This window comes from Rattus norvegicus, chromosome 10 (genome assembly GCF_021556685.1).
Source record: "Rattus norvegicus strain SHRSP/BbbUtx chromosome 10, alternate assembly SHRSP_T2T, whole genome shotgun sequence".
In the NCBI taxonomy this organism is placed as follows: domain Eukaryota; kingdom Metazoa; phylum Chordata; class Mammalia; order Rodentia; family Muridae; genus Rattus; species Rattus norvegicus.
Window position 1 is genome coordinate 81,390,580 of NC_141543.1, and position 23,903 is coordinate 81,414,482.

The 23,903-nt window shown below is 44.5% G+C and overlaps 1 protein-coding gene across 4 annotated transcripts in view; it reads right to left on the minus strand.

Moving 5' to 3' along the window:
* Positions 1-23,903, minus strand: part of Tom1l1 (target of myb1 like 1 membrane trafficking protein) — a 43,394-nt gene that overhangs the window by 15,100 nt on the left and 4,391 nt on the right. For 2 of the 4 annotated variants that reach the window (NM_001253859.1, XM_087570706.1), the window contains 5 exon segments: positions 2,033-2,166; positions 11,934-12,050; positions 13,497-13,601; positions 14,518-14,640; positions 15,601-15,750. In NM_001253859.1, coding sequence (NP_001240788.1) covers positions 2,033-2,166; positions 11,934-12,050; positions 13,497-13,601; positions 14,518-14,640; positions 15,601-15,750 — 629 coding nt within the window. 4 annotated transcript variants of the gene reach the window in all.

The following is a 23,903-nucleotide window of genomic DNA, read 5'->3' on the forward strand; positions in this document are numbered from 1 at the left end:
AGACACACTGACTCCAAATACCTAAATATTTTAAAACTTTATTCTGTACTTGAACACACTTATGTTTTAGATAAGTAGTTTTCAACCTGTGGGTTGGGACCGCTTTTGGCAAAAACTCTGTCTCTTAAAAAATAAAATAAAATCTACATTACGATTCACAACAGCAAAACTACAGTTAAGTAGCAACAAAAATAATTTTATGGTTGGAAATCAATACAACCTGAGGAACTGTATTAAACGGTGGTAGCATTTGGAAGGCTGAGGACCACTGCTTTAGATTCTTGCAAAATGCGTGCTTTGCCAAGTGGAGGGACGGAAGTGTTTTGCAGGTAGGATGGAGGTGAATCTGTGGGGACTTGGAGACCAGACTGTTATAAGGAGAATCGTGTTCTCCTCTAATGATACCCAGGTCCTCTTAGCTCAGAGGCTACCACAGGCTAGAGGACAACTGGGGGACTAAAGAACGCAACAGGAATGAAGTCAGTGAGCAAATCTACCTTGGCGAGGAGATTTTCTTGGATAGTAGAGACAAGCTCACTGTGGTGATAAAAATAGTCCTTGAAAAGGAGGACCCAGGAGAAGCAATGGAAGCATTAAGATGGGAACCAGTTTTGAGGCAGGCATGGGAACTGAAAATGGAAAAAAGAGGCCTAGGGCCAGGGAAAGCAGGCAGCCTCTGCTGGAGGCAAAGGCAAGGAGGTGGAGGCTCCTTTAAGGCTTCCAAAAGGAAATGCAGTTCTCCTAGCAGCTGCCATCCAGCCCAGAGATACTCGCTCATATCTCCTAACCTGGAGGACTTAGTTTAGGATATAATAATAATAATAATAATAATAGTAATAGTAATAGCAACAATAATCTGTGTTGTTTCAAACCATGATGGTCATGGCAGAATAGCAAAACTGACAAGCATCTTTCCTAGAAGCTCCATGTCTCTACCTTGGGATTCAAGGACCACACTCACTGTGGTACACGTTGTTCAGGGCCCAGTCAGAACAAGCAATCCAAGTTCCTGATCCAGACCAAATAAACAAAAGCCCCCCCCCCTTCGTAAAGGAGGTGCTTAACCAATGGTCTTACAGTTGGCAACAGAGTCCTCCCAAATGAAAACCAGACAGCAGCAGTAACGCTGAAAACCACGTGGTTGCCCTTGGATGTTTCCCTGCTTACAGAGATTTACGTCATAGGAAAGATCAAGTCTTGTGAGTTTGTCCAGGGCATGGAGCCTGGGCTCAAAGTCAAGCGTTCTTATAAAAAGCTGTCGTCCCTACAAGGTGATGGATGTGAGGCTGTGAAGGAGAAAGGAACCACCACCGTATAGCTGCTGGCTTTGCCTTCCTCATTCTCTTTACTCATTATTGATGTGTGTACGTGTATGTGAGTGTCTGTGTGTGTTGGTGTGCGTGCTCATGTATATGTGCATGTGTGCACGCGTATGTGTATGTGTTTGAAAAATCTTTGTGATGTTTAAAGTCTTAATGGAGCATCAGTGAAAGTATCGGTGTATAATTAAGTGACTCACGTGCCTCCAAGGGACAAAGTCATGAGTTTAATCCCAGTTGCTGTCAGCTGTTTTTAATATACATTATCTCACTTACTCCAGGAAAAAAAAAAAATCAACCCCTCCAAAGGGGTTGATACTCTTTTTTTAAAGGTGGGGCTCAGAACGTTAGGCAGGTAATCTGTATCATCTCGCATCGTCTGGATTTGAATGTGGGCCTGCTCACCTCTTTGTATTTCAGACTCACCTCATCCTTCATCCGCTGGTTAGAAATGTAGCCACTGTGCCGTTAATGTAGCAATTCTCAGTGATAACAGTACCTTCCTAAGGGAGTCTTCCCTTCAGCCCAGAGGAGCATCTCTCATACCTGGGGAGCAGGAGCCACCCAGGAGAAAACTATTCTATTCACCATGCCACCCCTCCTAAGAGAAAGGGGATCCAGAAAGAATGTTCTTGCGGGCTCTCTGGAAGGAATGTGACAGCACGCTGGTGAAGCGAGGGCTTGAAGCGGGTAGGGGCGGACCGTCTGCTCACCTCTCGTATCCGAGGATGGCATTATTCAGATCCTCGTTCACTTGAATCAGTTCCACTGTCACGTCTTCATTCTCAACTACCACCAGCAGGTCCATGATCCTCTCCTGCATCTCCCGACCCGTCTTGTAAAGTTTCTGTCGGACAGAGAGAGAGAGAAATTTCTTCTTCCACCCTTTCCACCCGTAAACAACCTCACTGGTCTATCTACGCTCACCAGAGGTCACTCCCATGCTGGTGCCCAGGGACCATCAGGTTTTTCAACTGTGGACAGCTCTCCCTGCCCCCATCAGAGGACAGTGAAAGAAAAATATTTGTAATCTCTCTCTCAAAGGACAATGTGGGACACAGAAATGCTAGGTGGAAATTCTAGACGAGCCCTGTTTAACAACTGAACAATTTGGGGGTGGGGTGTGGGGTGGGTAGGAATCACTTGTGTTCCACATTTTAGTTTAGTAATCACTTGCCCACATCTACCTGCAGGCTGGAGTGAAAGTCAGAGAAGAAGGCGGCCTGGAGCCCTGTAACTACAAAGTGTAGGCATAAAACATGGCTGCCGTTATTAGTGAGCGTTTACAACGCGAAGGCATAATTTTACTTCCTGTTACATGTGCTTCGGCCTTTAAAGTTTATAGCAACATCACCTTCAACATAAACAGAGCCAGAATTTAAAAAACTCACTGTGGATAATGACCTTATTTGGACTGCTTAAGTTCACTGCCCTGAGCCAAGACATTACCCCACAGCTGGCTTCTCCTCAGAAGCATCATAGACGCCCAGAGAACACTTAACTGATTCAGCATCCTCGAGGCTCAGTCTGGGGAATCTACATTTTTTTTTAACAAGCTCGCCAAAGTGTTTCTGAAGTAACCTGACACTGGAAATGTGCTGCCTTGCAACCCACTCCCTTCTAGCCAACTTCCGACAAACCTAAGGGGCCCAGGCTGCTATTAGCATCCATCCATCTGGGCTACATTCTCCAGTGCCCAAAGGTAGCAGGCAAAAAACCAGGGATGCCTCTGCTCTCACAGGGAGAGCATGAGGACTTGCCTAGGCATCACGCAAGTACACAATCTGACTTCTCAAGGAAGGTGTAGGCTTCATTAAACCTTTTAGAACCTCAAACAGTCTATTACGGGACTCCTGACAGGAGATCCAGAAACAAATAAATCAGACCACCACTAACTGGCATTTAGACGTAGAAGTCACCACTTCTGCAAAAACCTAAAAATATCTAGAGGACAAAATTAAATAAAAAAGAGGGGAGAATGGCTGGAGGTGGGGTGGGGTGTGACAGGTAAACGAGGCATTATACCCAGGGTCAAGCCGGATCAACTGTCCATGGAGTCGATGTTTTGTTTGTTTGTTTCTTTTTCCCTCAGATCTTAAATATTTTCTGCTTTTAGGGCGTCTATTCTCAGGCAACCATTCAACTCTGCACTGCAACATTAGAAGAAGCAAAAGGAGTCCGGAAGTAGGTGTGGCAGGGGATTGGCTATAAGCAAGAGATAAGACTTTGTACTCAACAGACCAAAGGTGGCCCCAGCACACTCTTAGGAAACAGTCTTTGAGGCCCTAGGGTGCCTAGTATACAGCAGGGTGTCAATAAATGCAACGTCATTGCCTAAGGAAGGGTCACTAAAAAACTTCCCAGATAATCAATATAATCTATAACACTTACACTATTTTCAGTACCCAATATCACCTAAAGAAAGGACCTATAGCGTCTAAAGGACCTCCCTCCCCCAACCCCAACCACCTTCTTTGCTTGTTTCCGATGGGACAGAAAATGTTCCTCTTGTTGTTCACAGAAAGCCTTGCTGGAACGAGGTCAAAAACTCAAGGAATACAATGGTTTTTAGGTGCCCAAGACAAAGTGTAGAAATGAATTGAAATGAATTGGCAGCCAGCATTGACAGCCCCAGTCGTGTGAAGACCCTCCCTTCGCCCTTTGGAGAGACAGATGGAGAGGAGACTTGAAAGAAACAGCACATCTCAGCGGGCTTACAAAGCAGAGTGTGGAAAAACACACTCTTCAAAAGCCAGCCCACGCTGATCTTTACAATTGATGTCTGTCTCAGAGGAGGGCCACACCAGCAAACAGCACAGATCAAGCCCTGTGGGGGGCGGGGGGAGCACAGGGGTCAAAGTGCTCCATGAAACCCTTGTGCAGCTACGGATGCAGGGAGTAGAAAGGGGGGTAGTGGTTAGCATATGTGTCTGTCACAGAACCCCAAATTGTCTCTTTGTAAAGGCAAAGTCGGGCATCTAAGCTACAGTGCCTTAAACAATTCCAAAGGCTCTGAAGGGCAGGAGGCTCATTAAGAGCTTCCTCCCCCTCAATGGTCTCCCCTGAGTCTTCCATAGAACACTTAAGGATTAAGAAATGGTATCTCTTTACATTTCTGACACCGACTGTAGTCGCCCTCCACATTCACCGACAAGGAATATGCTAAAACACAAACCAAGATACACTGCAGCGGCAAAAAACAGGAAGGAAAGACGTCCAAATGGCTCCTTTGAAAAAAGTAAAAAAACGGGAAATAGTATGTGTTCACGCAAGTGTCTCCAGAAAGAATATCTGTATGGCCATGTGTCTATTATCTGTCCACGGCACATTTCCTCGCTCACAGCACTCTCCACCCAGCGTGAGAGAGACACAAGCGCGGCTCCGTCTGCTCGAAGGAAAAACTCTCACTCCGAAGCTCAACAACTTGTCAGCATAACCCTCACAAGCCCATGAACTTATCACAACTCTTCCAATGACCCAAGTCTAGGGCCTTGACAATCTCTCTCTCTAACGCACTGGTCTTCCGCAACTGCTGTTCTAACTCCCTTTGTCCACAGGTATTAATTCTTCAATAAAGCATTGATATTTGCAACTCAACCAATACTTTAACTGACTCCTCTGGTCCTAAAAGCACATTCGGTAAACAACCATTTGGAGTGCTGTTGTTAGACGGCTGGTCAAACACTAGCTGGCTTGAAGGTCAGTGAGGATGGCCAGCTCTCTCCATCAGCTCAGGACCCCCACATCCTGGGTTCTTGCTAACACTCTTTCAAACTCGAAGAACTGGTAGCTAATTACAAGAAACATCGCCTCAATGATTTACTCAGTGGCTGATAAAGAGGGAAGGTTTTCCTTTGCCTGGGCAAGGACAGAACCTCCTGGGCAAGGGGAAAATCCTGTTATACAACTTCGGAGAACAGCCTGAAACCAGACTATGAAGAGAAACATGATACTCCTGAACATGTTAAGACCACTCAGGGAATAACTACCCCCTTAACGGCATGCATACTTTAGATACTGTTCCCTCCGAATGTTGCTTCTAACTCTCGGGGGTGGGGGGGTGGGGGGTGGGGGGTGGGGGGTGGGGAGTGGGAGTGGGGGTAAGACTGCCCTTTCTAACTCTGAAAGCTTTTTTCTTCTCCCTCTTCCCCATTCCAAACATCTGCCAGAATCCTAAGCCTGCTTGCCCTGATTACTTGGGGGCGCTCTCACTCCTGGGGAACCCCCTCTTCCCCCACCTCCCAAGCAGCTGCTCAGAATTCCGCTGGCTGAGTCGGCTTCCTTTCCTGACCTCCAACTCAGAAAGCCTGACTTTCTTTCTTGGCTCCCTCTCCCTCCGTGCAGCAGCTGCCAGCCGTTAGTTCTGCTGCTGTGTTCTCGAGCTTCTGGGTTACCTTTGAAACTCTTTTATCTACAAGACGAAGACCTTGCAAAAGGGACCCCGTGTTTCTCAGTGACGCTCTGATGACTTCAAAAGTGGAGGTCTCTGTTGCTGCTTGAGGTACCTTCCAAACAAAGCACAGAGCTATACAGGCCCATCGCAAAGGGACATAGGCTAGCCATCTACAGTCAGTCATGGCTTCCAAACCAGAAGTGAATTGGTCCCAACAGACATTTGACTGGGGGAGCAGGTTGTTTATCCAACGCTACATCGTGTGCTACCCTGCGCACAAACCGGTCCCTTTCTAACTACTCCACTTCATCTCCAAAGGGAAGAAGACAGACTCTAAGACACTAGAAAAGTCTGTTCTGCTCCATGTCTTACAAATGATAAAAACAATGAGAATGGTCAAAAAAAAAAACCCAAAAAACCCAAGTGCTTTTCCTTCCTTTTCTTTGGCCCTTTTCTTTACTTTCAGGGTCCCCACCACCTCCACCAAATGGTTTACAAATTATCTTCTGAGGATCAAATTTTAGTTTCTCAAGATCTTATATTTCTCCAGTAAGCTAACTTAAAGCTCTCTCTATTTCTACTTTCGAAATCCAAGTTCCCTTTATCCTTTTTCTCCGTCCCAGAGAGGCTGGGCAAAGCAAGAAAAGAAAGCCCACTAGGCATGTCATATACCAGTGGCTCGACTCAAAAAGCTGAGGCTGGCAGGCTGCCGGTGCAAGGCCAGACTGGCCAGCACCACAGGATCTTGTCTTAAAAATGGAAAAAGGAAGTAAAGAGGAAGCGGGCAGGGGGCACTCAGAAAGGGGAAGTACCAAGAAGAAAACCAGCTATTCAGGGTACGAGCAAAGTGTCCAAAGTCATGCAGACAACACCGAGGAAGCAAATCCAGGAAAGATACATTGCAATTCTTTTTTCCTATGCTCAAATCAGACACTTACATCAGACTGACTGCAGCCTCTCAAGCCTCCCTCTCCATTCAGGCAAAAAAGAATCCGGTCTCCACCCGGTGAAGTTCTAAGTCCACAGTCGCACAGCAGTGAGGAAAAAGAGAGGCAGCCATCTACCAGGAAATCTCAGCCTGGAAATCTCATCTACCAGCCATCTCAGGAAACACAGGAGCCCTGTGAGACAGCTTGGGCTGGAGGAAGAGAGAAGGACTTCCACGGAGGTAGATTTCAGACAAAAGGACACAGAGAACGAGATGCATATGAATGGAGTCTCTGGTAAAGTGTGAGCAGAAGGACGGGAGACAAGAGGCCTTAATGCCAGCAAACAGCCCCTGGTTAGGTGGATGCGCAGAATTGGCCCAACCAGTTTTGAGTGGAGACTTCTCCTATTGGCTAACTACCTTCCATCGGTTCGTCTTCAGTTCGTCTTCCAGATCCAATGAGCGCACACCACCCTCTCCTGTTCTGGCGGCTGTATCATCAGGACCTCACTGGTCACTGGTTTCTGACAGGGTTCAACTAGCAGCGCTGGCTGGCAGGTTATAGGAAGAAGGGGGTAGGGCCAGATCCTGGATATTCACTATGTACTTCTGCCAGTACTGCGATGTGCTCAGCACATACTCTGCAGGTAATCCCTTCCTGTCCATAATTCCAACTGGACACTCATCTCCAATGACAACCTAAGCTCATGCTGGGCCTCCAGAATCTCCTGCAGTTTTATGGGAAGGTGGTGCTTATGTCTCAACAGCCGGGGTTGATCTGCCACTGGTCCCCATAGTTCATACAGGTATAAGAAAATTAAAAACAGTAAAAACTAAGAATCTAGAGAATTATTCTTTTTTTATCCTAAGTCAACCTTTGCTGGTCACAATAATAAATATTTATCTTTAAACAGAGGCTCCTAGTCATTTCTCTCCACAGAAGAATGCTCAAAGTTCATTGTTTTAGCCATGGTTGTTGATGAGAATAAAGAAGGTTAAATAGGTTTAAAAAAAAAAACACATTTGGCAAAAGAAATTAAGGACAGCTTTGTTCACACCGGATCTTTATGTAGTGCTTACAAAAAGCACAAGAAGGAAATTAAAGTTAAATATTGTACAGTCTTTGTTATCAAGCTGATCCGTGTCAGAGTTGAGCATGGGCTGGACTCTAATGTTGACTCATTACATAAGTGTCCTCACTGTGCAGAGCAATACACACACAGCCCTGGGTTCTGGCATCAGAACAGCAACCGGCATGCAACCATCATATTTAAAAACCACTCCACATCGGCACCCACCAACCACTCCACATCCGCACCCACCAACCACTCCACATCTGTGCCCACCAACCACTCCACATCCGCACCCACCAACCACTCCACATCGGCACCCACCAACCACTCCACATTGGCACCCACCAACCACTCCACATCCGCACCCACCAACCACTCCACATCTGTGCCCACCAACCACTCCACATCTGCGCCCACCAACCACTCCACATCTGCGCCCACAAACCACTCCACATCTGTGCCCACCAACCACTCCACATCTGTGCCCACCAACCACTCCACATCTGCGCCCACCAACCACTCCACATCTGCGCCCACACACCAAGACCAAAAGACTTCCGTTCTTAATGGAATAATATATAATTCACATACTTAAATGGAATGTTTCCACATACATTTTTAATGAGGGATTGTTTGCTACTGATGGGTAAGGAAAGTGGCAAATCACTTCATTTTAGGGCATGGAACAGGTTTGGGAAGACCGTGTGAAACTAGAAATATTGCTACAGCAAATTTGAAAGGTGCTACCTGCCACATGCCCTTTTGCTTTGCTATTTCTTTTTAAATTTTAACTTGACATACTTGTTAGCAACACAAGCTACAGATTTTATGTCTCAAAATGGATCAATTATGTGGGTTTTTTAAAGTATTACTACATACAAAGTCCAATAATCGATTTTTCTTTTATAGTCCTATACTAGTAGGATGCCATGAATACTACTTTTGTTTATCAAGTATGATGAAAGCTCTTCATTTTAGACAACTAGTCCAATGAAAGGGGAGGACCCCAAGAATGCTGAGCAAAATGTCACAAAGTTAAGTAAAATATTCTAAATTAAATAAACCCACATTGATGGCTGAAACTCATGGGCTGAGTGGGTACAGTGTCATACTCCTGGAACCCCAGAATGTGGAAGGCTGAAGCCCGAGAATTACCATGAGTTTGACAGGCTAAGCTTTACAGCAAAGAATAGCTTGGGTTATAAAGTAGGACCCTGTTTGTTTTTAATCCTTTGTTGCCCCAAATGATTACTCTTATGTTTTGTATTATGCTTTAGCAAGCAGAGAGTCTTTGCTCAAATAAGTTTGTAAATGTTGGATTAAGCAGACTTTTAAAAAACATACTGGGCCTGGAGAGATGGCTCAGCGGTTAAAAACTCTGGCTGCTCTTTGAGAGGTCCTGAGTTCAATTCCCAGCAGCCACATGGTGGCTCACAACCATCTGTCATGGGATCAGATGCCCTCTTCTGGATCCCTATCCTTAGAAACAGAGGCGAAAGCAACCACAACACAAAGTTGGCACTGCTATCCAAAACCAGAGTTTTAAACAAAAAGGTAATAAGCCAAGTAATGAATTTAGAGGGAAGGCAAGCTAGGGAAACTGACGCATACGTGTTTAAGGAACAATACATCAAATACAGATATTTTTCTCCCAAGAACTACAGTTCAAACAAATGAAGAAAAATAAAGATATAAAATATATTAAATAAATAGATAATTTCAAAAATATCAAATATGTTAATGTTACAATATATGACTTCACAAATCCGTAAGAGGAGAAATACAGTAGACTTGGGGGCTGAGAAGAGACCATGAGGAGTGAGGAGAAGAAGGCAGAAATTGCCATGAGGTAGGTGAATTTTGAGTGCACGGCCATGAGGACCGGCCTTTCAGCATAGAGCAGCCCAGGCAGAACATGGCAAGTGATATCTCAGGGTTACTGACAGGTAACAGACGAAACAGCATAGAGAGTTTATATCTGCCCAGCTCTAATGCTTACTAGAAATATAAAGGCTTTATGTCTTTTATTTGGGAGGTAAATGATCAAAGGTGGGGTAGAAACCCGCAATGAACAGTTACCACAACAGTAAAAAACAGAAGAACATGTAAAGAAGACTTCAAAGAGTAGACAGAAAACAGCTTAGAACTGATCCCTATCCTTAGAAACAGGGGCAAAAACAACCATAACACAAAGTTGACACTGCTATCCAAATCCAGAGTTTTAAACAAAAAGGTAATAAGTAAAATAATGAATTTAGAGGGAAGGCAAGGAAGGGAAACTGATGCATACATTTTTTAAGAAACAATACATCGAATACAGATATTCCTCCTCCCCCGAAGAACTTCAGCTCAAACAAATGAAGAAAAGAGGAAAAGAAGATAGACAACAAACTCCAACTGGAAATCTCAGTGTCTAAAAACCTGTGTAAGACTAGAAAGGACGGATGATAGCTGCAGTGTCTGGGGTAAGAGCTAAATATTTCCTGAGATTGAAAATACACGTAAGGATGATAAGGACTGTGCAACTAGGAAGCAGGATAATGAATGGATTAGACATGTCTGTACATACACAAACCTCTCACAGCAGAACAGTGAAACACCAAAAATAGTGACGGAAAGAACAACCACAAAATGGAGCTAACGGGGAAAAATCAGAGCTTGATGGCTGTTCTCGTGAACATCTTAGGATGCAGGAGAATAATGGGACAGATGTCTTCTTCCAAAGACTCGGGGAAAATGATGCTATGCCTAGAGTCTATCCTGGCATTTGTTCTGGGACATGCAGGTACCCAGAGTTTACTCCTCGTCGGAAGGTATGCTTTGGCCACTGGAACTAAGAATAAATTACACTACTGTGGGGAATGAGGGCTGGGTCTCTGAGAAGACTGAACACCTGAGGAGGTTCTTCACTTTCTGGAAAGACTGGAGACCTGACTTTTTCCCTAACTGCCTCTTATACCAAGAAGATTAAACAGAAACGTCCATCTCACTGTTTCATTTTGTTAGATAGTCTTGCCATGCTGCTAAGGCAGTCTTGAGCTCCTGGACTCAAGAGATCTTCTTGCCTCAGCCTCCCAACTGCTAGTACTACAGTGAACCACCGCGCCTCAGTGTTATTAATCAAAACTAAAATAAAACTGATATTTATACACCAGTAGAGAGGGAAGATGAGCATAGGTCAGTACAGATGTTGAAAAACATGTGGGCTACCCATCTAGCCACTCATCTGGATTCAGGTACAAAATGACCAACTATTTATTCCTCCAGAGCCTAAGTACTCTTACATCTACTTTTTATTTTTTAAATCTTGTCTTACCCACTCATAATCATACCTCAGACTGACATATTTTTATCAAGGCCTTTACTTTACTATGTATCCAGACCAACCCATCTAAGGTCTAGAACAGCACCTTCATTTCTACAAATCACAGGGACTCAATGTCTGATGAACGGATGGACAAGAAGAGATTTTACATACTGCAAACGTGAGGCTGGATTGCATATGACCAAGACTACAAATTACAGTAAATTATTCTTTATAGAAGGGCTAGGCTTGATTGTGATCATTACTGCATCTTTGACAAGATGATTACTGTATATTTTCATTAAGTTTAGAAATCAAAGGAAGCTGGGAGGTGTGTGTGTGTGTGTGTGTGTGTGTGTGTGTGTGTGTACGATGTGTAACATAATGTGTATATTATATATTACATGTATACATATACATATTATATACATAATTCGAAACATAGTACAGTATTACAAATGCCCAGATAAAAAATATGTATGTCAGTATGTGGCATGACTATGAGTGCATAAGACAAGATTTTGAGAAAAAAAAGTAGATATAGGGTTGGGGATTTAGCTCAGTGGTAGAGCGCTTGCCTAGCAAGCGCAAGGCCCTGGGTTTGGTCCACAGCTCCAAAAAAAAAAAAAGTAGATATAAAGAATTTAGGCTCTGGAAAAACATACATATGGCATTATATGTTATATATAATATAGACATTGATATATATTGTGTAATATATATGATATATATCATATACACATATGTATGCATACCATATATATCATAATGGTTATATATGTATATGTATATATATACATATATATATATCATATATATTAGATTCTATTAACAAGTTTTCCAGCTACAGAGTTCAAAGTTCTTCAGAGAGTAACTGTTGAGAGAACTCTTTGCCCGACCGTCCCTGGGCTCATACCCTCAGGAGCTCTATGTCTTCATGGTTTTCGGAGCCAGGAGTGTTCTCCATCAATATGGCTGTCATCACTTTCACGTTCATTTTCACCATGTCCAGTTCACTGTGCAGTTTCCCGATCTGTGAAGGGCAATGCAACCTCCAGTCACTAAGCGTCACACAAAGACCACAGCTGGCTACCTTGCTTCCTGCCTACAGGACAAATGCTAGAATACCAAATGCCTTTGTAAAAATGTAATGTTTGCAAGCCTACTGACGTTGATCTCGGCAAACATATAATTATTTTACAAATTGTACCCTGTTGTTTTCTGAATAGACTTGGTTATGTCTTATAAGAAACCAGGGCTATGCCTCGGGAGAGTTAAAGATGCAGAAACAAAATGACCTGGACCACTATGAATAAAACAAAAATACCTAGTAGCAGAAGTTAATAGGAACCCGGAGAAAATGAGAAACATTGTCTCACATACTAGCCTGAGTTCCTGGCAAAGCATCAGAAAAGCAAAGGAAGGAGGTAGTGTTGTGGAATGATCACAGTATTCACGGTATTATAGAAAGATGAAAGTGAACCGTTTTGAAATGGTTTAAATTCTAGGAGGAAGAAATTACATGGCTTTTAATGTAAGAAATACTTAATATTAATATAAAGAACTCAATTAGCGTAAAGACTTCAAGGATAGCCTTTTAATACAAAGATATAAATGAGCATTGTTAATTACATTTATCTAGATCTCTTATAAGTGGAGACTAAGGAGAAAACGCAATTCCTTTGGTACAATTAACATAGGTAATAAGACAACTTGCCATTGGGCGCTCTGAAGTGAAAACAGAACAAAACAAAAACCAACCAACGAACCAACCAAACAAAACCCAACCCACCATCCAAACAGACAAAAAGCCAGGAGTCGGTGGGTGGCCCTCAGACCTAGTTCACAGCGTTTACTGGTCAACATTCTTTTCTTAAAAACATTTGTACTTATTTGTGTGTGTGTGTGTGTGTGTGTGTGTGTGTGTGTGTGTGTGTGTGTGCGTGCGTGTGAAGTCACAGGATAGTGTTTGGTGTCTGGTTCTCTCCCCACCGTGTGGGTTCTAGGCACACATTCGACTTTGATCATCAGGCTTGATGGAAGGCAGCTTTACCTGCTGAACAGTCTCTCCGCTCCCAAGCACAATTTTTAAATGTGTGAGCCTTCAATTCAGATTAAACTCCGTAGGCTAACTCTGCATAGAGACAAACCACGAGGACACTTTCTCCCTACGCGGCAGTCTCTCCTCCCACAGGAAAAGAAGTGGACACATAAGCACGCAGCCTATGCCTGCCACCCCAACGTATGGAAGGCAGAAGCAGGGGCATTATCAAGAGTTGTGGGCCGGTCTGGGGCACGTAGTGAGTTCGAGGCCAGAGACAGCTACTCAGAAGGTACCTTGTCTCAGAAATCAAAATAAAGATGCTGATTAACCGAGGGCCGGGTTACGTTATAGTAACCCGTCATAACGCCATTAAGGAAATGCAAATTGTAAATCCAATGCTTAGAAAACGTGAATAAACAGTGCTGTCTCTGTTACCTGTTCAGGGACTAAGGAAATAGTCGGGTTCTTGGGAGCAATTATAGAAGAAAGAGCAGGCGCAGTGGGGACAGATGTCGGTCGACTTGGTGAGATCTGACCAGCCTATCAATATAAAATAAAGAAAGAGTATGACACGAATTATCAAAGCCACCGCAAGCCTGGCTCCCATTCAGCTGACTCAGGCATTCATTAAAAAGTCCTGGGGAGTTGGTTTTAGCTCGAAGTTGATCATTGGGAGCACAGCATATCCAGTATTTAGAGAAGACCGCTAAGCAAATGGTAGGCTGTCACGTAACAGGCCTTATTAACGAAATGACTATCCAAAAAAGTCCTCTTGGTTTTCACCAAGGCACTGTATCATGAACCGCCATGCCATTCGAGATTATAGTTCTCCCTTTCCCCTGTTGCTAAAGCACCTTTAATCCCAGCACTTGGGAGGCAGAGGCAGGCAGATCTCTGTGAGCTCGGGGCCAGCCTGGTCTACAGAGTAAGGCCCAGGACAGCCAGGACTACACAGAGAAGAATCTGTCTCAAAACAAACAAACAAAACCCCAAACAAACAAGGAAATAAACAAATAAACAATGAAAAGGGCAAATCAACTCATGCAGTCTTTTTAACTCTCCCACCAAGCTCTCAAGGCATTTCCTCCAGCAGTGAATTGCTTCCTCGATCAGATCTGGTCCTCAACTGTAACTGGATAGCCACAGCTGCAAATCATGACCATGTTGTTTTAGGTCACTGCTTTTCGATATATTGTCAGTGTGCGTAGAAACACCAGAACCTTTTTAGAAGGAAGATTCTAGCATAGTATAACACCCTATGGTTAACAAACTACCAGATTATGCCTCAAACGGCACTGTGATTGGCAAAGCCTAAACCCAGGTATTATCCCATGAGATATAACCATATACTAATAAATTCATCTTTCTGCTAAACTGATTAAAGGTTATCCCTTTCAATATGAAAAGGACCTAAACAATGTATATTATTTTACATGGGGCTAAGAAAACCTCCTACCTCCTGTTTTGTCTCAGGCTCTCCATCCAAGGGTGGGAATTGAACCCCTTTCTTCAGCAGGTCGAGGTACACTTCCTTCACTTCACTGACATCTACACCTCCCGGGAAGCCCTGGGACCACATCTAAATGCAAGAGATATCAAGTTCCAGAATGAAAAAAAAAAAAAAAACCCAAAAAACAAAACCATAGCAAGAACCAACACATCTTAAAGCGTATGATGGGAAATGAGTAACTGAAAATTGTGTACTTAATTCAGAGTGAAAAACCTAGTCTTGAATGTTGTGCCCATTTCCAAAGGCTAGAATAATATTATAAAGTATTTTGAATCACCAGACTCCCATGCTTCAACATCTCGACAAACTCTGGGACCGATAGTAGCAATCGTCAAGTACTGCTCTAAACCTGTGACTGAAAGATTCTAAAATCCTACTGGCCACCTTTCTGACAGACAACACGGATTCCATATCTGCAGAGTGAATACATGCAGCCCCACCCTATGGATATAATACAAACTGAACGGAAGGTAGGGAAATGACGGTCTGGTCTTCAGCAGGAAGATATTATCCAATGTCAAGAAATCTTACTCCACAGAAACTTAGAAAATGCAGCAGGATGAAGCTCCCCTGGTAGAGAGCTTACCCAGCAAGCATGACATCCTGGGTTCGATGCTCACTACTACATTAACTGAGTATTGGGGAGGTGGGGGCAGGAATATCAGAAGTTCAACAACATCCTTGGTTTCTTAGAGAGTTAGAGGTCAGCGGGGACAGGAGAGACCATGTCAGAGAAAAGAAGAGAAGAGAAGAGGGGAGGGGGGAGGGGAGGGGAGGGAGGAGAAGGGAGGGGAGGGGAGGGGAGGGAGGAGAAGGGAGGGGAGGGGAGGGGAGGGAGGGGAGGAGAGGAGAGGACAGGAGAGGAGAGGAGAGGACAGGAGAGGACAGGAGAGGAGAGGAGAGGAGAGAAGAGAAGAGCTTTATGCATCAACCCTAGGTAAATAAAGGGTCATTACAACAACCAGAATCACACCACTATCTCTCTATACTTAGAAATTACCCACCCTTGACATAAGTCTATGGACTTACCTTAATGAAACTCAAGATTCTGTTCTGAGTCTCCAACGGTAAGGTGTATCTGGGGTTCAGCAGCTTAACTAGAGTATCTTTAACGAACTCCTTCTTCACAATCAGAGATTGGAAACTCGGCCCACAGTTCTGCATGCACATGTCAATGAGCTAAATTAAAGAGCAAAGTCAGGGGTGACAGTTCTCTGGCATAATCCTTCTGACTTTTAAAACCAAACAAATGGTACGGAAGAAAGCTTCTGCTAGCATTCTAACTGACGAACACGATTTGCTCCCTGTAATACTAAACTTTAGGGCAGGACGTTACGCTCCAATATTGCAAGGAAGAGGGAACATCAGGTAACTGGCCAGACGCTCCAACTGATGGAGAGGCGAGATACACACAGGGCACTCGACAGCACACGGTAGTGAACAACAAGCGCTAAACTGAGTTGATCAAAACACACGCGCTGGAATATGTAACATTGGCTGCAGGTTATCTAGGGTCAGCCTGGTCCCTTCTGCTGCCCTGCCATTGTTCACAGCGCCACGCCCTTTTACCATTAACGTCCTGCTTTGGATAATAAATCGCTATCAGTCTAGCAATAGATCTTTATAGGCAAGTGTGATTATTTAAAGTCGGGTGATTGTGCGAGAGTTATAGAAAAGGCTGGGGCTGAGCTGGGCATTGAAAAATGACCAAGGAAAGTAGAAAGGAATTTGCAGATGTACGCTAGGTAGATAAATGCTGCTTTGGTTTGCATTTGGAAGGCCACCACAGACCCCTGTGTCTGCGGCTTGTTGGTATTTGCAGGTAGTAAAAGCTTTAAAAATGGTGCCTAGCTGTGGTTCCCAGTTGTGGCAGAGACGCCCTCAAAGGGGATTCTAAAACCATGACTTTTTTTTTCCTCTTTTCTTTCTTTCTCTCTCTTTTTTTTAACTTCCCAACCTTGAGGTGAGTGATTTCACTCTGCCACAGGCCACCTGCCCATGACTGTCGGAAACCGCAAACCGCAAAGAACCTTCTTCATAAGCTGCCTTGAGTAGACATTATAGAGATTCCTGGAAAGAAGACTGGTGTAAATCATATGCAAAACAAATGAATAAGTAAAGATGGTGAAGTCGATGAACAATGGGAGGTTCAGTGCACACTCTGCTTTGCCTCTGGGGGTGGCATCTTGATGTAGGCAAATTGAGAACACTGGGTTCTGCAGATAAAGTTCATGAGGGATTATCTAGACTGTCCAGAAATCTGTCTGGAAGGATAACATCTAGACATTCATTACCCAGGAGTTCCGGAAGAGAATTGGTTAGTCAATGTCCTACATATAAAAAGCTACATTCTGGGCAGGTACCAGCAGCACTCTACAGAGGAAACTTGTTAGTCCGGAAGGCTCTCACCAGTGCAGATCCAAGACAGAAAAGAGTGAGCCTTGGATGGTGTGAGCATGAGGAGGGGAGAATGTCGACTGTGTATTTCCTGAAGCAAAGAGACTGGAAGCTAAAAGACCTTCTCTCTGCATGGGGCTGAGGGGACCTTTCATGAAAACGTGGGGTAGGGTGGGGTGATATATATGACTGAGAACCCTAGGGGTAAAAGTGGGTGGGACAACATTTAGGTATTTTTAGGTTCGAAAGGAAAAGTAAACATTCAAATATGTTTAGCAGACGGAGAGTGAAGGGCCACCAGAGCATCGTCAAGGCCACCAAGGAGGTGCAAAGACCTGGGACACTGGGTTGGAAGTCAGTGGAAAAACAGCAGAAAAAAAGAAAAGGAGAGAGAGAGAGAGAGAGAGAGAGAGAGAGAGAGAGAGAGAGAGAGAGAGAGAGGAGAGAGAGAGAGGAGAGAGAGAGAGGAGAGAGAGAGAGAGAGAGAGAGAGGGAGGAGGGAAGGATGATGGTAAGAAGGAAGAAAGGAAAGGGAAGGAAAAAGGAAGGAAGGAAAGAAGGAAGGAAGGAAGGAAAGAAGGAAGGAAGGAAGGAAGGACAGACGGAAGATAATATTGGTAAAGTCAAAGGAAGTTTCCAAAAGGAAGAGTATTAAGAGTTACTATTATGGACAGAACAACTGTAATGTGTTCACGGATTAGTGGGGCCATTCATCACTTTGAATAAAACAACACGGTTATAACTCAGGCTAAGAAGAATGAACTGGAATGGAAAAACTGCATGCCAAAAGCCAACTTCTGAAAACCGACCTAAAGGTAAAATTAAATCTCCATGCCACTTTGAGTTTGAGGGGACAAAGCAACTATGCCGTAACCAGCAGAGCCGTCATTGCCTCAGAAAAGCTCCCACACCTGACCCGCCCCCCATGCGTTTTGTTGAGTGTCATTTTCATACAATACAAAAAGTAACAGTGGGTACACAAAGGGATACTTTTAAAGCAAGGAGACCATAGAAGCCACCAGAAAATGCTGAAGCTGAGTACATGAGGAACCCTGGGAAAATCTTTGAAGGAGGTAGAAGCGGAAGTCCTACGGAAATAAGATTACTGGGTAGTGATGACGTAAGCTGGCTGGACAGAGTGGCAAGGCGCATTAGAGACGATGCTGATCTTGACCGACTATTAAAGTGAGGTTTGAATGGGTGGGATGCTACAGACAAGGGTGGGATGCTACAGACGAGTGCCTCTATTCCAGTGGTGCTCAACCCTCCTAAAGACCCTTTAATACAGTTCCTCCGTGCTGTGGTGACCCAACCCCCATCATAAAATTATCATCGTTGCTACATCATAACTGTCATTTTGCTACCGTTCATGAATCGTAATGTAAATGTTTGTGTTTTCCAATGGTCTTAGGCGACCCCTAAGAAAGGGTTGTGACCCCAAGAGGGGTCTCAACCCACAGGTTGAGAACTACTGCTCTATTCAATGCAAGTATATGGAAATACTTATCCAACGGCTTGTGCGGTCTTGGATAAGATACCTAAGCTTCCAATTCTCCCTTTTGTTTGGAGTTAAGTAAATGATGAATTCCTTGCTTTATAGAGCCCAAACCAATTTTATGTTTGGCATACTAAGACGTTACAGTAATGAGTAATATTCCTGAAAGGTATATGCACAAAAATCAGAGTCAGCATACAGTTCTGAGACTGCTAACATCTGGAGAGCAGCAAGCATGCCCTTTTGTGCTTTCCCGCTGGAATCAGGACTGTCAGAGCTCATTATTTCTGTATCGCCTCCTCCATTATGTCTCCAGCCTCCCCCACAACCCCCAGCTCGCTTGGATTCTAAAACGTACTGTGGTAAATGGACAAACTCATGTGAGCGGCCTAACGTATTTTGCTATCTTGTTCTGGAGCCCATGTGCTCAGATAACCTATCTTTGGATCCAGGGTAAGTAGGAATCTGTGATCTCAAGTGGGAGAACTGAAGGAATCAAGGAACCAAGCAGCGCGTAAGTGGGCGACTCAAAGGTTTGCCCGTCTATTTTTGTGCTTAGCTGAGCAAATCGCTTATGTGAACTCGTGGCAACGCTGTCTGCATAACGGACCACCGTATCTCTTTCTAGGAGCTTGCTGTAAGAATACAATGAAATGTCATGTCCTCTGAGAGGGAGACACAAAAGCAGGACCTCTGCAGACGGTAACCAACACAACTGGTCATCTGTATCGAAGGAGAATGTTCTAGCACAGGAGTATGTGCTTATCAATAGAAATAAAAATTCTTCACAGATGGTTAGAAGAAAAACCAGGGCAGTTTTGCTTCTCACTATAGGTAACTAATCCAGGAAGAGTGGCAATACTAGATTTCAGGTCCATCAGCGCTGTTTCTGGACCACCAACTGTGACCACACCAAGGCAGGACTATTCTATCATACAAACCCCTTGTGGAAGAAAGCTGCCTTCTCATTCTTTCTCGTGTGATAAGCTACTGGACGGACACTCACCTTTATAGATCACCTGAAATCCCTATAATTCTTTACTGGTGCGTGTTCCATAAAGGGCTATTGCATTCCATTGATTCTCGGGAACTTGTTCAACCACTTTTCATTTGACAATGACAGTGGTATTTGCTGACGTTAGTCACAACTGAGTCATTCAAGAGAGGGCTTTCCAGCCTCGAGCAATAAAGCTCGGTAGCCACAGACTACAAGGCAAATCGGGACTATTGACTTCTTGGGCTGGCTGTGTATCTCAGTGGCAGGGCCCTTGTCTGGAATGCACAAGAGCCTGAATTCTATCCAACCGCATGGCAAACGAAAAACACAAGGAGCTACTGGCTCCTTTATAAAACTACGTCTCTGGTTGTTAGTGGGGGAAAAAAAAATCATCGTACAATCAGATTATGTCAAAGACCTAACGAAGGCTGACAAGTCCATGGAGAACTCTAAATGACAGAGAAGATTAGAAACACTCATAATTGATTTGGGCTCTTATCACTTCACAGAAATAAGATGAAAATGTCACCCAGGAGACGACTTTTTAAATAGTTTATTGGTAAACTTATAATTGCCTTTGACAGACATTGGGCAATTCCTTCTGTGACTAATTCCTCTCATAATTCAGTGTAGCCTAAGAGAATACATGCAGGGCAGAGGCCTTGAGTGTAACTCTGACAGACAATGAGTAAGCTGAGGGGAGGCACACAGGCCATCACGTGTACAACAAGGGAGATCTACATGCAGCTATCAAGAGGTAAAGCCCATTTGGGAAAGCTCAAGACAAATTTCTTCCTCTCTCATGGCCCCTTTTCTATGTTCATGGTACATAAACACATACACATACACATACACACACACACACAGACACACACACAAATATATATATATATATAATATATATTACATATATAATCATAGGAATGGAATAAGAGGAAACGGGGGGGGGACAATGGAATACATGAGGGCTATTTGGTGTAGAAAGGGTCCAGTAAGAGGGGAATGATGGGGGAGGGGAATGATGGGGAGGGGAATGATGGGGGAGAGGAATGATGGGGAGGGGAATGATGGGGGAGGGGAATGATGGGGAGGGGAATGATGGGGAGGGGAATGATGGGGGAGGGGAATGATGGGGGAGGGGCTGGAGAGTGATGAATAAAAATAGCGATTAATGATGCATACATACATATTAAAATGACACAAGGAAACCCTTTGCTCTGCATGCCAACTTTAAAGACTAATTAGGAGAGTCTGGAGAGAAGGCTCAGTGCTTAAGACCACCTGCTGCTTCCCCCCCCCCCCCCCCCCCCCCCCCGAGGACCCAAGTTCAGATCCCAGTACGTAGCTCCCGGGATTGGACACCCTCTAATGGCTTCTGAGTGCATGCACACAGGTAGCCTGCATCTGCACAGACCACAGACGCCTACACACAAATAAAAACTAAAATTTTAAGATAAATGAAGGAAGGCACTAAGCCACTACCCAAAGACTATGCATGGACTGACCCTGGACTCTGACCTCATAGGGTAGCAATAAATATCCTAGTAAGATCACCAGTGGAAGGGTAGCCCTGGGTCCTGCTAAGACTGAACCCCTAGTGAACTAGACTGTTGTGGGGAGGGCGGCAATGGGGGGAGGGTTGGGAGGGGAACACCCATAAGGAAGGGGAGGGGGAGGGGCTAGGGGGATGTTGGCCCGGAAACCGGGAAAGGGAATAACATTCGAAATGTAAATAAGAAATACTCGTTAATAAAAAAAAATGAGAAAAAAAGATAAATGAAGGAAAAGAAAGAGAAGGCAAGAAAGAGCAGGTATTTCCCTTGACCTTAATGATCCTGGTTGCTAACTGCAGTGGAATTCTGACCCCTCACCGTTGACTCTCACTGTTATGTAAGCACGGGCTTTGAAACGTCTCTCTGGCTTTTGTATGCTGATAGGAGAATCACAGCACAGAACAGATGTAGTCAGGAGGTGAACATGCAATCAAAGAGCCGCCGTTGGCAGAAGCTTGACAGGCTAGACTGACATAAGGGGAGACTGGAAGCCCAAAGAAAAACCCACCGGACGACATTCTACAGAACCCACCCTCTTCCTCTGAGAGGGCCCTGTCCAAGTGAAGGTGGAGGACATGATGGACTTGGAGATACAGAACCACTGAAACAAGGAGGAGGCTACATACAACATTCAAGACGGTAAACAAGTGTGAGATACCCAGGTGGAAATAGAGAAGTGGGGAGGGGGAACAACACATCCGTCGCTCTCACGGATCCTTCTCGCCCAGTTCTCTTAAATTTCTGCACTCTTGAGGTAGTCTAGATCCACTCCATTTTTGTGCTGTCTACATTCCTTTCCACTCTAGGTCTGAAAAATACCTTCCGTCAGACCCGGAGTCTTCCTGGATGCCAAGAGAAATGGGATGAAGTTTGGGAAGAAAGGGGGTGGGAACTTAAGCCGATTCGATCCATACTGGATCCACTAACGTTTCTGACTCTGTACTACGCTTCCGGGAAGGTACAGAAGACACAAATTGTAGGGCAAGTGAGCCTTACAGACAGGCATAAGAACTGGAGAGGTGAGGCTCAAATCCTGGGAATCTCAGAGATCTGAGATGGTGGGGTGGAACTGCTCCTTCACAGCCTCAAGGCCTGCTCTGGAACACATAACAAAGACCACCAACTGAGAAGACCCAGGGTAGTCTCTGAATGCAGTACCTGAAGTCCTTCCCCAGCAAATCCCAAACTCAGCCAAAAGAAAACATTTACCACCAAATCCCACCCACTCCCCCAAGTTTTATATAGTCAGTCCTATCCCCATGGGATAAAGCACACAGGGTTTTCTGACAGTGGCTGTCTTCACTGTAACATTTGGGGAAGAGCTCCCTCTCCGAAAGCACTCGTGGTTGGATCTTGGATCCCTGTGGCTAGCCAGGCTCTCACTGCCTGCAGAGACTCACGTCAGAGCAGCAGCAGCTGATGCAGCCACAGCTGCCACCACTGTCACTGCAGCTGTTGTGGGACCTGGGACCCAGGCTACCTGAGGAACCTGTCTGTCCCAGGCTGCTCTTCACCCTCCTTGACCTGGCAAACAGAGACACCGGACACAACAGAGGGAAGTGGGCATCCAGACACCCCTGGCAGAGAGGCAGAATTCAATACCACAGCAAATGAGAGCCTTGATTCATTCTCAGAAGAAAAGTAGTTGAAAGAAAGGGTATGGAATTTAGAATCTTAGGACTGGGTTTAAATTCCTGCACATGCTACGAACAGCACGTTAATCTTAGCATAGTTACTGAACACCCTTTGTTTCATTATCTGTGAAGCGGAACTGATAAGACAACCATCTCCTGGTGGTAAGAGCAGCAGCAACTTACTAGCATCTGGGGATTTTTGTTTCTTTGTTTATTTTTGGTTTTCCAAGACGGGATTTCACTGTGTAGCCCTGGCTGTCCTGGAACTCACTCTGTGGACCAGGCTGGCCTTGAACTCACAGAGATCCGGCTGCTTCTGCATTCCCAAACACCGGGATTAAAGGCATGCACCATCACCAGTCAGCTACCATTCCAGGTATTTCTACCCTGGTCCTGATACCTTGATATTTCCACAGAAACATATTACTCCTTCCCCAGTAGTTCCCATCATTCTGTGGTCTTCATGAGCAGGTTGCTATGAGTTAGAGACAGACAACAGCCCAACAACCAGGAAGGAAAAAAATACCCAACTGAAGGGTTTCTTCTGCATTTGTGGAATGGAGACTATTTAACTAACTTTTTATTCAGTCAGTCTCCAAGTACACACAATGTGATCTACTATTTTCCAGGTAAATCTAGAAAGTGGTAACTAAACTCACGTCTGCCTCATAGCCTTCTGACACACACTGCCAATACTCTAAAGATAATGGCCGTACCTATGGGAGGTCTCACTTCCAGAAGAAATGAGAAGGTCACCCAGCTCATTTCCAAATGTCCAAAGGGCAACTCACCAAGGTGACTCAAGAGGTCAGGCGGTCCCAACTGGGGGAAATGGAGATATTTCCATAAAAGCTCACATCCGTACCACAAAAGTAACTGAGCACAGGAGAACTACATAAAGTGACAGAAAATGTCTCCAAATTACATCAATCGAAAGAGCTGGTTGAAACTTAAGGGGCTGCCAGTGTCTCAGGATCCCTCAAAGGGGCTGAAGGAAGGTATAAAGGAAGGGAGGCATCTCTCAGTTTCCATTTTCTTCTTCAAACATGGTCCACAAATACAAACACATACTTTTGGACCCGTTTCTCACCTACTGGTTTTTAACCACAAACGCGAAGACCTTGACCAGGACAAACCGATTCTGTAGCAATGATTTCTTTCCACAAAATTAGATGGCGCTGTAGTTAACTGAACTCCCTTCTGTAGTTCTCAACAGGTGAGGAATCTTAAGTCACACAGTCCAGAAAGCACTAGTA